The 15,519-nt window shown below is 42.0% G+C and overlaps 1 protein-coding gene across 3 annotated transcripts in view; it reads right to left on the bottom strand.

Moving 5' to 3' along the window:
• Positions 1-15,519, bottom strand: part of MTMR2 (myotubularin related protein 2) — a 62,805-nt gene that overhangs the window by 37,799 nt on the left and 9,487 nt on the right. The window contains exons 1-2 of one of the 3 annotated variants that reach the window (XM_071432736.1): positions 11,620-11,760; positions 3,105-3,210 (exon numbers count right to left, since the gene is read on the bottom strand). The exons of 1 other annotated variant lie outside the window; for it this stretch is intronic. Coding sequence is in view for 1 of the 2 variants with exons in the window: in XM_071432735.1 (XP_071288836.1) it covers positions 3,105-3,210 (106 nt within the window). In the remaining variant the exon portion in view is untranslated. Of the gene's footprint in view, positions 1-3,104; positions 3,211-11,619; positions 11,761-15,519 lie in introns of those variants that run through there. One more of the 3 variants, XM_071432735.1, reaches the window with a different exon arrangement.

The raw sequence follows: 15,519 nt of genomic DNA, 5'->3' as shown, positions 1-15,519 counted from the left end.
ACCAAATAGAGGTAGGAGTGATGATGAATCCACATAGCAATTCACTCTAGCAGGGAAAATTTAAACACACAAGATAATAATCCCATAACTGGCATATCCACATTAAAATCTTGAAAAGCTTATTTTCAGCCTCTTAAAGCTAACTGATGCAACACCTTCCTGTGAGAACATGGCATAGCCCAGGCACTTGCCACCCATACCACAGAGTTACCACAAAATGCATCAGTTCCCTCTTTAGGGCTAGTTCTCTTACATTCTTTCAGGAACACAATAGGACCTCTTTTTGTCCCACAGTAGTGAGATGCTTAGCTCAAATCTCAGCACCTGAGTACTCAAATCTAAGTAACACTTGGGAGTTCACGCTGTCTTGTGCCAATGAAAGCTCCACAAGATTCTCAGGTGTGTAAGGAAAGACCTGGAGTAGAGAATATGCTCATGCCACTGTATCAGTTAATGGTACTGCCTCATTTGCAATATCCAAGGCAAGGCCATCTCAGAAAGTTCAAAGAAAATAGAAAAAATAATCAGGACCTTAAAAAGATCTCTCACAGAACTGACTTTCAAAACTTGTGGAACAGTCACATGACAGAGATGTCAATTCAAAGAAACCCAAACAAAGAATAACAAGGGAAAGAATGTCCATTGTCCTCGACTTAAGACCTGAAAGAAAATAGCATTAGCTGGCCATCTCTCATAACAACTGTTCCCTCTGGGAGCTGGCACCAGGCTGCAAGAGGAAGCCCAGGGAGCAAACAGTAACACACCAGCACCGACAGCGATGATTAGAGGGCAGATGGTGGGTCTGCAGTTGCACTGGCAATACCAGCACGACAGGCTGAACACAGGCAGAGAACAGATCATCTGACCCCCAAGAACTGCTCTCCAGCATAAGACACTCTCAGTAATGAAGAGTGAAATGATGAATGCATGAGTTCCTCGAGGAGAATTAAATCAATCCGTAGCATTGGAAACTGTCTCTTTCTCCCTATATTCTAATACAAGTAGAAGCATGGGAATGTATTTTCTCCAGGTCTGCCTACCACTGACAAGCAGCCGCTGGAGTGTAAAGGAATGACCCAGCTTTACACCTACACACAGGTGCACTGCAGCCACTCACACCATCTCTGCAAGAGTAAGCTTTAGGTGAAGCACAGAAGACATGTGCCAAATTGTGTTCACACAGTGTTGATGCAGGTGAAGAGCAAGAAGCCTTTTGCCAGCAGAAGCAGGTGCTCACACTTAGCCTGCAGTGACACTATTGAAAATAAGTAATCCTCTGCTTTACCATCTCTCCTGAAACACTACTCTAAAATGAAAGAGGAGCTGCATTTGTTTCAACCAAGGCAGAACTTTAGATTGCTTAGAAATAAAAAAAGCAGGCAGGCTGTGAAGAAATCACTCCTGCATATTATAGGAACTGTGGCACAGCATGAAATTATGGGCTCCTAATGGCCTCCAGGAACATATAGGCATCTTCTGCTTAAAAAAAATCTCTCATGCAGCTAAGTGAACATTCCTCTGTGGACACTATTTTTGATTGCTAGTGAGTACAGAGGCTCTGTTGAATGGGAAACCAGACAAGCTGAGGAGAGCTGGAATCCCTGCCCAGACAGCTTACAGTTCACATAGATAAGGTGACAAAAGGGAGGAAAGAGTCACAAGATACAATCAGGATTGCAAAGAAAACATGTTGAGCCATCTTAACCACCAGAAGGGAAAGACAACTGCAGTTCTAGAAAGGAAATATTGGCTTGGCCTCTACTTCTAAAGGTAGTCCTCAAGTGTCACAGAAACTGTGAGAAGACGAATTGGACATAAAAACTGAAAAAAGAATTCACATATGCAAACTTCAGTAAAAAAAAAAAAGAAAAAGAAAGTTAAGTAAGTTTAATTTTTTTATAATATCATATATATAACATAATATTATACAGTCACAGTGGTAGCAGAATTTGCAATCTTATTCATATCAACAAGCCACTTAGCCTCAGCCTAAAAATGATATTTTCTGTCTGTTAGAGTGACTGAATACCCTGACTTCACAGGGGGAAAACTTCAGACATATTACAAATTTCCACACCCAGGCGTGTTCAGAAGATAACTATTTGTATCCATAGGCAAAAGGTGCAAGCTATCATAGAGTGCACATAAACTACTGATTAATTTCCAAATCTTAGCTTAAAATTGGCTAATAATCTGCCTTTAGAAAGAAACATTCATATACTTGTCATGAACAGGTGGACTCTCTGTTATTAATTATGGATGACTGAGACAGCACTCACGGGATGAAAAATCATCACGCTTGTCAAAGGAATTAGCTTTGTATTCAGAGATTTTTATGCAATTTTACTGTGTTTACATTTTACAAAGATTCTCAACCACAGCTGAGAAATGCAGGAGTTGTTAATACAATGTACCACTACCAACAGTTTTATACCCAGGGACTTTTTTTTTTTAAGAGCTAAGATATATCAACAAACCCCTTGGTTTCATAGGAGGAACATACAGATAGCTTTCAAAACTCCTGTGACACCAAACTAGAACTCTGAATTTATAATTAACTATTCTAATAGCATAATAATCTAAGAGCTCTTTTTTTTGGACCTTTTTTATGTCAGAGCAATTCATTGTGACTGAAGGTTATTTTTATCAGCTCGGAGATTGCAATCTTTCTCTGAAAGGATGTACTTCCAAGGACTCAGTGTTTACAAACAGGCAGAAGCTCTCAAGACTGAACACCTCATGTATATACACATACACACAACATACATACATACATAAGGAAGAAAAAGTATATACAACTAACAGGTTGAGGATTTCACTTAAAGCACCTAAAACAAAATGAAGCAACTTTGAAAATTCATCTCCAAGTGAGGATTGAAGAGTCAGCTTTTTCAAAATTAAACAACTTTATAAAGAAGGATATCATATGAGAGTAAACTTCAATTTCACCTGTTTGACTTCAGGTCCTTTCAGTAATTTCGCAAAACATATTTTGGCATTACTGAAAGCTGACATTATTTTACCATAGCAAACTCACAGAAGCAAGATGTTCTCTAAAGGAAGTCATATTTTTGTAATTTTTTATTTTTTAAGACAAAACATACCCTTAAATCTGGAGAGAAGTTGTCTGCTGAGGTGGAGATGGAGTCAGACGACAAAGCAGAAGCAGATTTGGTGTGAGTGGAATGGTCCGACTGCGACGTGGAAGCGCTATAAGGAGAAACACCAGAGTGTATCAAAACTGTGCTCAAGAAAGTTCAAAAGCTGACAAGTCCAGCCACTCTCTTACAGTCATATCAGGCATTTCCCACTGTTCCTACCCTTTCCACTCTCAGTTATTCAGCCCTCAGCAGTGCTTTAAGAGAACCTGTTCTACTTGCCATTACCAGGGATTACCAAAGCGCACACAACTCATTACTAAAACTTGTCTCTGACTGAGCCAACATTACCACAACCACCACCTTGAGCAGAGGAACACACTCAGTGCCCAAAGCTGGGTGAGCAGCTGCAGTGGAGCTGCAGGTTGGGCTATGTGTGGTGAGAGCCTGAGCCAAGAGGCCAGAACTGCCAACCCATTGCACAGCCAAGGGCCTGGGGACCTGTGGCCCGGCCAGGTGACCGGACACTCCGAGACACGGCAGGAGCCAATGACCCCAGACCTTCCTGCATTTACACTGGCAGGGTATAAGAGCCCAGGGCTTCCTTCGTTTGGGGTCCCTCCTCAGAGGTACCAGCTTAAGCTGCTATTTTGTTATTTAGTTACTGCACTAAGATTAAGTTGTTTTAAGGATCCAGTCATCTGAGACCCTGCTGTGGGAAATCCGGGGTGGAGATGGTAACAAAACTTGGTCTGTCTGTGAGTGCGGGGTGTGTAGCTGCAAAGGGAGGCTTTGCTCCCAGCTCAGGTGCTGAGAGAGCAACTGTCAGACTGGCTCCTGGATGGTTGGATGGGGACGTTTCCTTAGCATTGGATCAAATCTAAATTGCAGAACTAAGGGCCTCCATTTCAGCCCTTCAGATGGGAGACATTAGTGCGCTGCAAGGGGATGAAAACAGACAGACTCCTGAACACACGCCAGCACAGCCCCGACCGCAGCTGTACAGCGGGGGAAGAAATTCAGAATTAAAACTCTTTCATTGCACACAACTTTTCTTCTTCAAGGATGCATACAAAGCTGAGGAGAATAAAAAGACTCTCCCAGCATGTGTCTCTGGTGATATAAAATGCAATTCTCTAAATAACAAAGCAAAACAAAAATTTTCCTTTTCTATACAGTTTTCCTAATATAGCTGTAAACAATTAAAATAAGCTTATATTTTACAGCATTTTTATGCTGCAACCTCTCCTAGAACCCTAATTGCTTAAAATGAGTATTTGATACCAAGGCTTTTAAAACCCCAGATGACTGCAAAGAAAGATCCTATGAGGTACAATGTTACTTCCTGAAGTCACTGTACAGTGATAAATACTACCTGTGCCAATTAATTCTTACCAACCCCACAAAGGTATTAGCTGGGTGTAAAGATACTCTTAAAGATCAGCTACCAGACTTGGAAGCCTAGCCTTGGCTGAAGTAGAATACCAGCAGGAGTATTATTGTTGGTACTTATATTAATTAGACGTGTGACAACCTAGAAATAGCTGTATCTGAGCTTCCAAAGGGCCTGGAGATTTGGTTATTGTCTGAAAATCATTTTGCCCCTGATAAACAGCCACCAGAAGGCGAAAATGTTCCATTTTTATTTCTATTCTTTGGAGTTTGGCAAAGTATTGCACAGGGAGTATTAAAAACAAAAAGGACCACAGAAAAATTGGGCTCTTGCTGGGAGTTAGTCCAGTCTGTTCAAGAATTAAAGAGCACTGGCACCTCTTTCATCCTATGAAGTAGAAACTTCAAAATGGAACCTTTAGGAACAGTAAAAAGTTATTTTAAATAAATTACACTGGTGTGCCAATCGATTAGCACAATTCCACTGAATGCACTTGTTGTACAAGGTTCAACAGCCAGTCACTCAGCCTTCCAATGTGCTCAACTCCTGTGGTGTTGCCAGGTAAACTCACTTAATTCTGGATGGCCAGAGTGACTTGTGCATACAACTCACGCCTCAGCCACCCTACAGTCTCTGTTCAGCAGAAAATCATCTTACACTAAAACAGCAAGAAACAAATCTGTAAAACCTCCCATTCTTATGAAGGAAAAGGCCTCATATAAGCACTGTATCTGGGTATAGTTTCACATTACAACAAATCTGATATAAACTCGCTGCTGCTGCTGATGGGCTGCTCCCATTCCTCTCTCCTCTGGACCCAGAGTGCACATTGCTGCCATCTCCATTGTGCTGGACAGGCATCATGGGATGCACGGTTCAACCTGTGATCTGACAGGGCAGTAAACTATTAATAAACATGAAGAGAGTCTTCTGTTGGGTAACAAGGCTGATTGGATTCATTACATGGCTATATAAATCATCAGATGCAGCACACAGAGAGGGAAGGAATCTGTATCTGGAGATGATGAGGAAGGCTGAGAACACTTTGCGCACAGCAGCCTGCAGGCATGCTAAATTAGGCTTAGCACTAAACCACATTTTTACATTACTCTCCTTAAATGAGCTCAGACCCCTTATGTGCTCCCTTGAAACTTCTTTCAGCCTGGTTTCTGCACGGTCAGTCTTCGCCTTCGTCTTTGCACCCATTTAATTATCTTGATTTTTAAAAGCATGTAAAAAAAATAAAAAAGAAGCACTTAATTTAATTATTCCACAGAGCAGCACCCATTTACTGTACAGCAACCTATAAGGAGATGGTACTTAGAGTGTACTTTAAGGTACTCAAAAGTCTTCAATGAAGACGAAGCAGACACTGTAGATGCTGTTATTGTTGGGTGACAAGCCTGACTCCTGTCCCTGGGACCCCACCGTGCCTTCTCCTACACCGGCTCCAGCCGGGGGAGCCAGAGGCTGAGGGTAAGCCTCCAGAAGCCTTCTAGCTCCCTCCCCTTTCAGGGCCCACTCTTTTGTGTATTTAAATGCATTTTAAAGGTCAGCAGCTCTGCTGAGTTCACAAATCCTTTAGCACAGGTAAAAGTACCTAAGCCAGGGCACACCAGCAGCTGACCTGGCCCTGTACCCCATGCAGGACAGCTTACTCAACCAAGCAACCACAGCAAAATCACAGTAACCTATTGGCAGAAGCATTTGCATCAAAAATTTAATGTCCTTTAGAGACAGAAAAGGAGCTGGAAAGACCTGACAGGTTTAGTGGAGTGTGCTAGTCTCTGCCCCAAAGTGAGGACAAGCTAGACCCAAACAATTCCCAAGAGCTGTCTGTCTAACTTGCTCTGAACAGCTCCCAGGGAAGGAGAGTGCTAACAAAAGAATCAACATTTCACCAGTTTTCCTGCTGACACAACTTGTCTGCCCAGATACATTCCCAGTGACTGCTTAATACACAAGCAGTGATTATCTAATCATTGTAAACCAAAGATTTTTATGAAATTGTTAATTCATTTCACTTTCAAACTAAGGGGCAAACAGCATTATGCAGGGGAAAGAGAAAAATGACAAAAGGGGGAGAAACATAACCCACAGCATGTCTGAGCTGTGAAAGTGTTTTGTGTTTATTGATCACACTTGGCTTCAAGTGGCTGTTAAAGAACGAAAGCATTTGCATTTTAGAAGTAGATTTTCAAAAGCTCCCCACACCAATGTCCCTGTGTTCCTCCAGAAACCACCAGTGAAGCCTCCCTCCAGTGACAGCAGTGGGAGCTTTTGGGAAGCAATGCCTGCAGACACAGAGAACAATACCCCTGGGTTATGCAGCTCAGCACAGCATGCATAGGTTGCATATGGTTGGCTCGCTACCTCTGTTCTCCTCATCTGCCATTTCCAGGGAGCTGAGATGGAAGGAAGGAGCAGACAGCAGAAAGGCCGCTGGTTTGTGGCTCCCTCCTCTTATCGTTGTCAGGCAGCTGCACAGCTCCAGCTCCACTGCTTAGCAAACTAATTAATCTGACGTCCCTCCATGCACATGAGAAGTTTATTAGTTTCAGTGGTTTAGTCAATCTTAGCTCCCCGTTGCTGCCAATACAACAGCAAAGATCCTCAAACCACAGAGTTTCATATGCCTTTGGATAAGGGAGAACAGGAGAGCATCCTGGGACCGGCACACAAACTCAGAGTGAGGACACCAGAGCTCTCTCCATGCTTTGCCACCAGCCCCTCTGCATCATCTCAAGCAAATCATTTACTCATGCTTCTGCCATGGCTTCTGCACATTATCCCAGCTTTTGCCGATGTGAAGTTAAAGCTGTCTCGTGCAGTGCTTTTGGCAGCCTGACGGGTATGTCTGGCATCAGTTTAATGTGCTGAAGACCCCACTGAGGACATTCTGTTCTCATGGGGACAAACCCCCAACAGCTGTAACTCACCAGTAAGGCAACACAGAGCAGACCTGAGGGATGGCCAGGGTAAGATGGGCACATGTAAGTGCTGGGCTGGGGGCACCTGACAAACATCTGAGAACACAGGTAGGTTTGGACAGATCTGAGGCAGGGTTAGAAATCACTAGGGCTGTGCCAGTCACTGCTATCTGCAATACTACTTAAACATGCAAAATTATAGTATTGGCTCTGAACTTCATTAGGGTTCTGGAAAACAGCATATACTCAGATTCACAAAATACTTTGAGTCTGCCTATAGAAAAATAAGTGAGCTCCTGTGAGGAACCAGGGATGACCAAGGACCTCCTGGAGCTTTTCTCTTCCCCATGCTTCAGGCCCAGACAGCTCTTCCTTGTCCTTGTTGATGGATGTCTGTGTTAAGCATGAAATGAGACCCCTTCAACAGGTCAAAGGCACCTTCAGGGAAAGGACCTTACTCCTGTGACTTCCATCCCTATTTACTCCTCTCCTCATTCCTCCCCCACGCAGAAGCAGGAAACAGGTCTAGGGTGCAACTAACACTGATCTGTCTTTCATCTTGGTAATTATTTTTATTATTTAAATGTTTTTCTTTATAGCCAGAATTTGAATGATAAACGGTCCAAATGTGAGCTGTCAGCACAATGGTCTTATACAACATCTGCACGCAGTAGTAACCCTTTGGCTATAAGGAATACATACATGCAACCAGTAAGAGTATTACACTGGAAACTGAGCACAGTGACTCAACTCCTGATAAAGTGTTCATTGTTATTATTAGGACTATCTCACAATATGCCAGGTGGTTTTCAAACATAACTCAGACTCAGCTAGATGCCCTCCGGTGGTTCCTGTTCAGGCAATTGAAAGGTATTACTGCACCCGAAGCAGAATTGAAGGCATGCCAACGTGCTGAGCCTAAAGTGTCAACAAAGATGGAAAGGAGCTGCAAACAGAAGTGTCTGTGATGCACAAACTTGACCTGTTAAACTATGAACATGCAGGGGAAATATTTTGGGGGAAACCCGTGATAAAGTCTCAAGCCACTTCAAAAGTATCATTAAATGGCATTTGCCATTAATGATACAAGGTAATCTCCCTGCAATGTAAAAAAAGTGATGTATAAGAAAGCCCAGGAAGAGAAACAAAATTCATAGTTGCCATTTGCTCTGGCAACTGTTACACTAGGAGTTTGAATATGAAGTTCTTTCTTTCCTAGCATAGAGAAGCAATAGTTTTCCCTGGAAGTAGAAAGCACAAGTACAAGCTTCTGAAGAGGGTGCTTTGACCTTGTGAGGATCTGAGCACAACAGTGAACCCAAGTCAGGTAGAAGAGAAGCACAAAGATGCAAAGAAACTGCCAGAATCAAACCATGAAGCCGTGAAGTTTTAACTTGATGCAGACCAATGAACCATTTCTGAAGGACTGAGCTCTTCTATCTATATCTTTACCCCTGTTGTTGGGAACTTAATACAACATTCTTCATACTACAAAGCCAGGATATTTTCCTTTGCTGTCTTCACACTCCAGAGGAAAGAAAAACTCCTACTCTGTGATCTCTGTGAAAAGCTTTCTGTGAACATCAGTCTAAGGATGACCACTCCATACAACCTCTTCTCTTGTATCATGTGACTCAAGAAGAAAAGTCACAACAACCAATTTCATGTGTCACTTAAAACCAAACAACAACTCCTGGCAAAATCTTAGACAGAAGTCACAAAATGAATATGAGGTGTGATCTAGCTAAACCATCTCAGCCTGTAATTACTGAAAATGGTCATTTCTGAGCAAGCTCTTAGAAGTGTGCCTCATTCTGTTCAGCAAAAACATGGAAGTATACATATAGTATAGTATACTATACTTCTGATCAGCAAGAACATAAATTCCATACACCTTCCCAAAGACAAGTAAATCCTGTGCAGAAAGGGACTGGATATGATGAGGGTGGTGAGACACTGGCACAGGTTGCCCAGAGAAATTGTGGATGTCCCATTCCTGGAAGTGTGCAAGGCCAGGTTGGATGGGGCTTTGAGCAACCTGGTCTAGGGGAAGATGTCTCTGCCAATGGCAGAGGGGATCTTTAAGGTCCCTTTCAAACCAAACCATTCTATGTTTCTATGACACTTGCTCAGACTGAAAAGTTAAGAAGAGACTTTTGTCTTGCTTCAAAGTAAGACACTGTCTAAAAAAAACCCCACAAACAAGATCCCAAAACAAAATAAACAATCAAAAAACAAAGAAACAAAACAAACAAAAAAACCAAAAAACCAACAAAAAACCAAACAAACAAAAAAAAAAAACCCACACCAAAACCACCAAAAAAACCCCACCCAAAACTAGAGAACATAAAAAGGAAGAAGATAAGATTAAGTTCTGATCCCTAAAGTTCCCTTCCTAAATCCAGGAGCAGGAATATGCATATGAATTTAACACCCAGAACTCTACAAAAAAATTCATAGAACAGAAGGGAAACACATCTCTGGAAAATATGCCCACTTTGAGTTGCAGTACATGCACAGGGCTTGAGGACACCTATTTTTTGTACCAATGTCTTAAAAACTAACCTGGCTTATTCCTATAAATAACACAACCAAAATCAGTAGTCAGTGATGAAAAAGCCACATTTCCAGCACCTTCTTTATGAATATTCTATCTCTGTCAGTACAACAAGCAGCTGCTTCATTGCTTGCAAAGATGTGCCAATTACTCAGACACTAATTGGCATGAGCTGCTCACACCATTTCTTCTGTATCAAACAGAATATTTTGTTTCAATAGTCACTGAACTGACATAGAAAACAGGTGACAAAATGCACCACTGAGCAATAGTTTCAGACACAGAGGTCATAAATGAGAAAAACACTGTAGAGGGCAAATATCCATTTCCTCTCTTCCTGTTTTTTTAAAGTTTCTCATTATGTACATTCCTAAAAATTAATCAAGGTGAAAACTGTAAATTAATGATGATGAGTGGCAAATACAATTTAATTCAAAGCTTTAGATGCCAAGAGAGCTGGGTCCAATTGATTTGAATTTACAGCAGGGCCATGAATAGAAGCACTTGTAGCACTTGGGCAGTTCTCTTACAAGTGTAATGCTCCAGAGGTATTGAACACTCCTCGCTCACTTCCCAAACTCAGACTGACGACACTCCCTCCCCAACACTTCCAACACTCCTTCCTTCAAGAGAAGAAAAAGCTAATACTGAAAAACCTCCTGGGTCACATCAGAGCAGAGGGAGACAAACCAGTGCTTGTTCCCCATGAATATGACTCTGTCCCAGCCAGCACTGGCTGAACTGGCTGGGACACCCAGCTGTTGCCCACATCAGACTCTCCCATTTGCAGCAGCCCTCTGTAGATTTGTGCTAAGGCTAAGTGGTCCCCATAGTCCTTATCTGTGTATACACACATACTCCTAAGGGTCCTCAGAAGGCCCTCATACACCCCTCTCCAGGCAAGCACTTGAATGCTCTGTTGGCATCTTGCCGGAACCAGGGCCTTGAGCAGGAGCTGGGCACTCTCTGCTGACTTCCACTCTGCCATGAACAGGCTCTGCTGCTGTAAATTAAGTTTTAGCATTTTAACACCATCCTTCCCAGAACAGGAATCCCACAGTGACTGGCACCACGTGTGCCCATTATAAAAGGCAATGCCTTTCCCAAAGAGATTTCACTGACAAAGGAGTGGTATCTCCAGCGAGCTGCGACTGGATCTTAATTCTTCACAGTGAAATAATAAGTCAAAACACAGTAATTCTACCTAGACAACAAATGCCACAGGAAACTACCTATAGCATATGTAAGATGTAGCCTTACCCCTCTGAGCACCCAGTACCATCTTTTTAGGCACATGAAGGACAGACAGCTATTAGTTTCAGGTGAGTTGACTGGAACTCACAATTTTTCTAAACATTTAAAGATCCAAGTTCAACCTCTGCTTGACCTGTAACAACCTCAGAGGGGAAGAACTAAAAGCCATAAACAAATATGCTTTTGAAGGAAAGAAAAGCACAGACTGCCAGGCTGCCTCTGGCATTCAGAGAAGGCATACATTTATATTATATAATATTGCACTCTCACTATTTAAAAGGGCCATCAATGTCAAAGTTGACCATCATCTAAAAGAGAAGCCATTCTAGCAAACAAATCATGGTGCATGTATGTGACAGACCAAAAATAGCCCCCCATGTCACTTGCCTGAATGAAAAAGTCACTTCTGTTGCCAAGCAAAGCCGGGTCTCAGTCTCACTTCAATGTTCCAAGGGAGGAAAATGACATTTTTTAAAAGTTGATCCTTCCAAGTAGCATCCTGAGCTGAATATACAGTACATCTTTTCCCATGAGCCATAAAGAAAATGCCCTATATTTTGACTGTGAACAAGCTTTTCTAGGAATGCAAATTTTGCTCTCAACAGTTACACAATGGACTCAGTGTCACAAGCACCATTCGTGCTCCATTAGTCATTCTTTTATTTTTTTTTTAAACTGAAATTCACAAAAGGCCCACAGTGTGTGTAGAGCACTTGCTAAACAATAGGCTGATTGTTTAAAATATTTGCAAGATTCCAAGAATAAAGACCAACGCCCAAAGACAAACCAATATGCATCATGTAATTAATAACAGCAAGGAACCCACAGTATCATGCTCTCGTGAGTCAACAATCCAGCAGGTAAAAACCAGGAAGGACAAGAGCTATGAGACCCCTGGATCAATATTCTCTGATCAGCACAAGAAAGATAACTACAAAATGATCTGTATTCATGAGAGGAACAAAAGGGAAGTTCAGTTTCTAACAAGCTCCCAGCTGGTATGGGATGATCCTCAGCTACAAGAGAAAAGAAGAAAAAAAAAATCGAGAAATTGTTAAGACGTCCGCAGGGAACTGACATTTTGACTCTGCTCTACCAATTTAATTTCAGCCCATATCCAGGGAATGTAAAGTTAGTTCCTACCTTCTGAAAGCAGGCTGATAACCCAGTATTTTGGTCTGCTTCCAGTTCCTAATGGAAATGTTTGGATTGCAAAATCCAGCCCAGCACAAGCCCTTTTGCTTGCAGCATTAGGAGTTTGGGTAGGGAGTGGCAGGCAAGGCAGGCATCCCACGTTCCTCATGTGACACACAACGGAAAGGCAGCCCTGTCCATCTGGCTCTGCCCTAGGCCTTCCTAGGGAGGAAGGTCTGACAGACCTCCTAGAGATGCTGCACACATCTGGGTCTGTGCTCCAAAGCTTATGGGTTTCCAACCACCAGCACAGGCCCTCAGCATTGAAGATAAATCAAGCCTATAAGATGAAGAGAGGTTCAAAACACAACCTGTTTACTGCCAATATAAACAAGTTTGTCTACGAGAACAGTGCTCTCACCTGCTCTTCTCTGTGGCTTCCTGCACACTGGGTTATTGCTATGCTTCTTTTTGGCATCTCTGGTATTGCTCAGAAGAAGCGAGAGCCTTTGTTTTCAAATATCAGATGCTACAGAGGGCAGGACTAAACGAGAAATGAAGATCTTGCCTGCCCTGAGAAAACTATTTCTAGGTCAAAAAAATATGGCTGAGGTGGAGACATTCGAGCACCTCAGGCTTCAAATGGCTGACGCAGTGCTGCACAGGGACAGACAGAATGCCATCAGGGAGATGGCTGACTGACAAGACGTCTGGCAAGAGATCTCCTGGGCTCTGATGAACCAGCACATGTCCTGACCTGCAGCTTTCTCCCTCCGACAGCCCAGGCAGCTGCCTCAGCCAAGGGAATCTCCATGCTGCACGACTGCTCTGGCAAAACGGGAACTCACTAATCCAACTTCAGATGTCGCCTGGTGGTACAAGAACACCCATTGTCTGCTAGCCCTGCCTGTGGAAAATGTGATTCCAGAGCTCAGGACACCCTGTGGCAGAGAAATAAGACACCTGGGTGGTGCTGCTATCTCCTATATCAGAGCAAATTTGGATTTCCCACTGCATCCCACAGAAGAAAGAGAGCTGGCAACATCTGTCTCCACAAGTACTTTGAATAAAGACAAAAGCCATGATGTATCCTACATACAATTCAAAATCACCCTTGCAGTTAATCAATATTTATATCTACCTTATAAACATTGACATCTTTGCTTTAAAAACTTATCAAGCCAGAGAAAGACATACAAGTACAAAACTATCAGGAATTTTATGCAAATTCAGACATTCCCATACAAGTTGCAAAAATTAGTCCAGAACCGGAGAGCAAGGAGAAAGAAAAAAAAATGGAAACACAGAACAACAAATCTTTAATTTTCTTGTTAATTTTTATTTTTTAGGAAAAGTCTATTAACTTGCTAAAGAGAAACAAGAATTATATTAATGAGTACTTACCTTAAGACAGAAACAAGAACTCAATAAAAAGACAGATGTAACTTCTCTTTTACAATTTGTATTCTGGCAGCACCTCAATTTCTAGCTATGTACTAAGAACCAGTTGTGTTTAGATTAACCAAATATATGTGTACTTCTCACAGTTCATGTGCTGTCTCAGTTTTTTCTTTAGCTTCCTTCGTATGTCCCTATTTAAGAAACACCTTAGAACATAACATATATTGTTAAATTTTTGATTTTCTTTAAAACACATATCCCACAACCCCTCACCCCAATAAACCGAACACCCACAGGAATTAAAAATACCAGTGATTTACTAATCAATGACATTACTTGTTCCATCCTGGGAAAAATCAAAAGAAGGAGGAAAGAATGTATAAATATAGCCAATGTGAAGAGTCTTGTATCACCTAGCGAAACTGTAACACCTTGCTAAGCTTTCACAGACACTACACAGCCATGTGCTCTGCCACATTCAGCTCAGAAAAAAAAGAGTGGGAACACTTTATTCTGTTGACAGTTCAGCCCCTGCATGAAATTAGTCCCTAGCAAAATCTCAAAGCTCAAGTCAGACAAGTATTCAGTAATTTCACAGCTTTGTTTCCTGAAATTCCACCTAGGCCAACACAAGATGTTTCTAGAAACACAGAGCGCTTGTGTGAGGAGTGAAGACTGAGAAGGGATCTCAGCAGTATCTCCAAGGTGGCTGCCAAGGGGATGGCGCCAGACTCACTTTGGTAGTGCCAAGCAACAAGATGAGGAGCAAAGGCCATAAACTAAAATACAAGAAGTTCCATCTCAACATGAGGAAGAACTTCTAGGGTACATGTTGAAAACAAAAGTCTTTTAATTCTTCTGCCTTGCAGTGAAATGAGGAATACAAACTATGCAAACTCATCTGAGGATTTTCTGTTCATCAGTTCTCATTCATCTGAAATGAGGGCTAAACTGAGATCACCCACAGCCACTTCCTCCTGCCACTTCTGCTTCCTCAAGCAGAACTCAGTGTATGTGAACAACCAAGTAACTCAAAAAGGAGTAGGATCAATGAGGTCAGAATAGTTTGCCTCTGGCTTGTGGATAACATGGGTGTGTTTGCTTCTACTTAGCCAAGGGGAACCCAGGCAGTGGAGTTTAGACAGCTATTCAGCCTTCCTTTGCTCTACTGAATTACTTGTGGAGTTTATTGATTCTGCTGAGGGTAGAGAGGTTTTAGATACCTACTTCCCATGGAGATATAGTAATCTGAACCAGAACCTACCCTGGTTTCCTGAAGATCAGTGTCTTGTGGCAGAGTAGCTGTGTGTTTAACTGAACACAGCCTTTTGCAGACACCAGAGAAAGCAAAGGGGAAGAAAGAAATGCAAAATTAACAGAATATAATGTATTTCTCCAACTTGAGAGAAGCCTTGTCCAAGACAATCTGCACTTATTCATGATATCCTTCTCATGTAGGTATTCCCTTGTGTTGCAAATCAAACAAACTTTTTCTGTAAAGGAAAAACTGCTGTGCCCTCCCTTCCTATATCCATTTTTGCTTAAATGCAACACTTGCCACAAGTTACTATTTCCACTCCTCTGTAACACATGGCTAAAACTGTCTAAATGTTAGAAAAATTATCAGTGGACAAACTATACAAATATATACACATACATGGAGAAATGGGGCTTAGGAAACCAGACTACAAATCTCTGCTCTCTTCTCAGTTACAAATATATTTAGTTAACATGTAAAAAAGAAGGATGCTG

The sequence above is a fragment of the Agelaius tricolor genome, unplaced genomic scaffold (genome assembly GCF_023055355.1).
Source record: "Agelaius tricolor isolate 1412-34295 unplaced genomic scaffold, bAgeTri1.0.p SCAF_9, whole genome shotgun sequence".
In the NCBI taxonomy this organism is placed as follows: Eukaryota; Metazoa; Chordata; class Aves; order Passeriformes; family Icteridae; genus Agelaius; species Agelaius tricolor.
The sequence above is the reverse complement of the archived record's forward strand: the minus strand, read 5'-3'. Positions and strand labels throughout refer to the sequence as shown.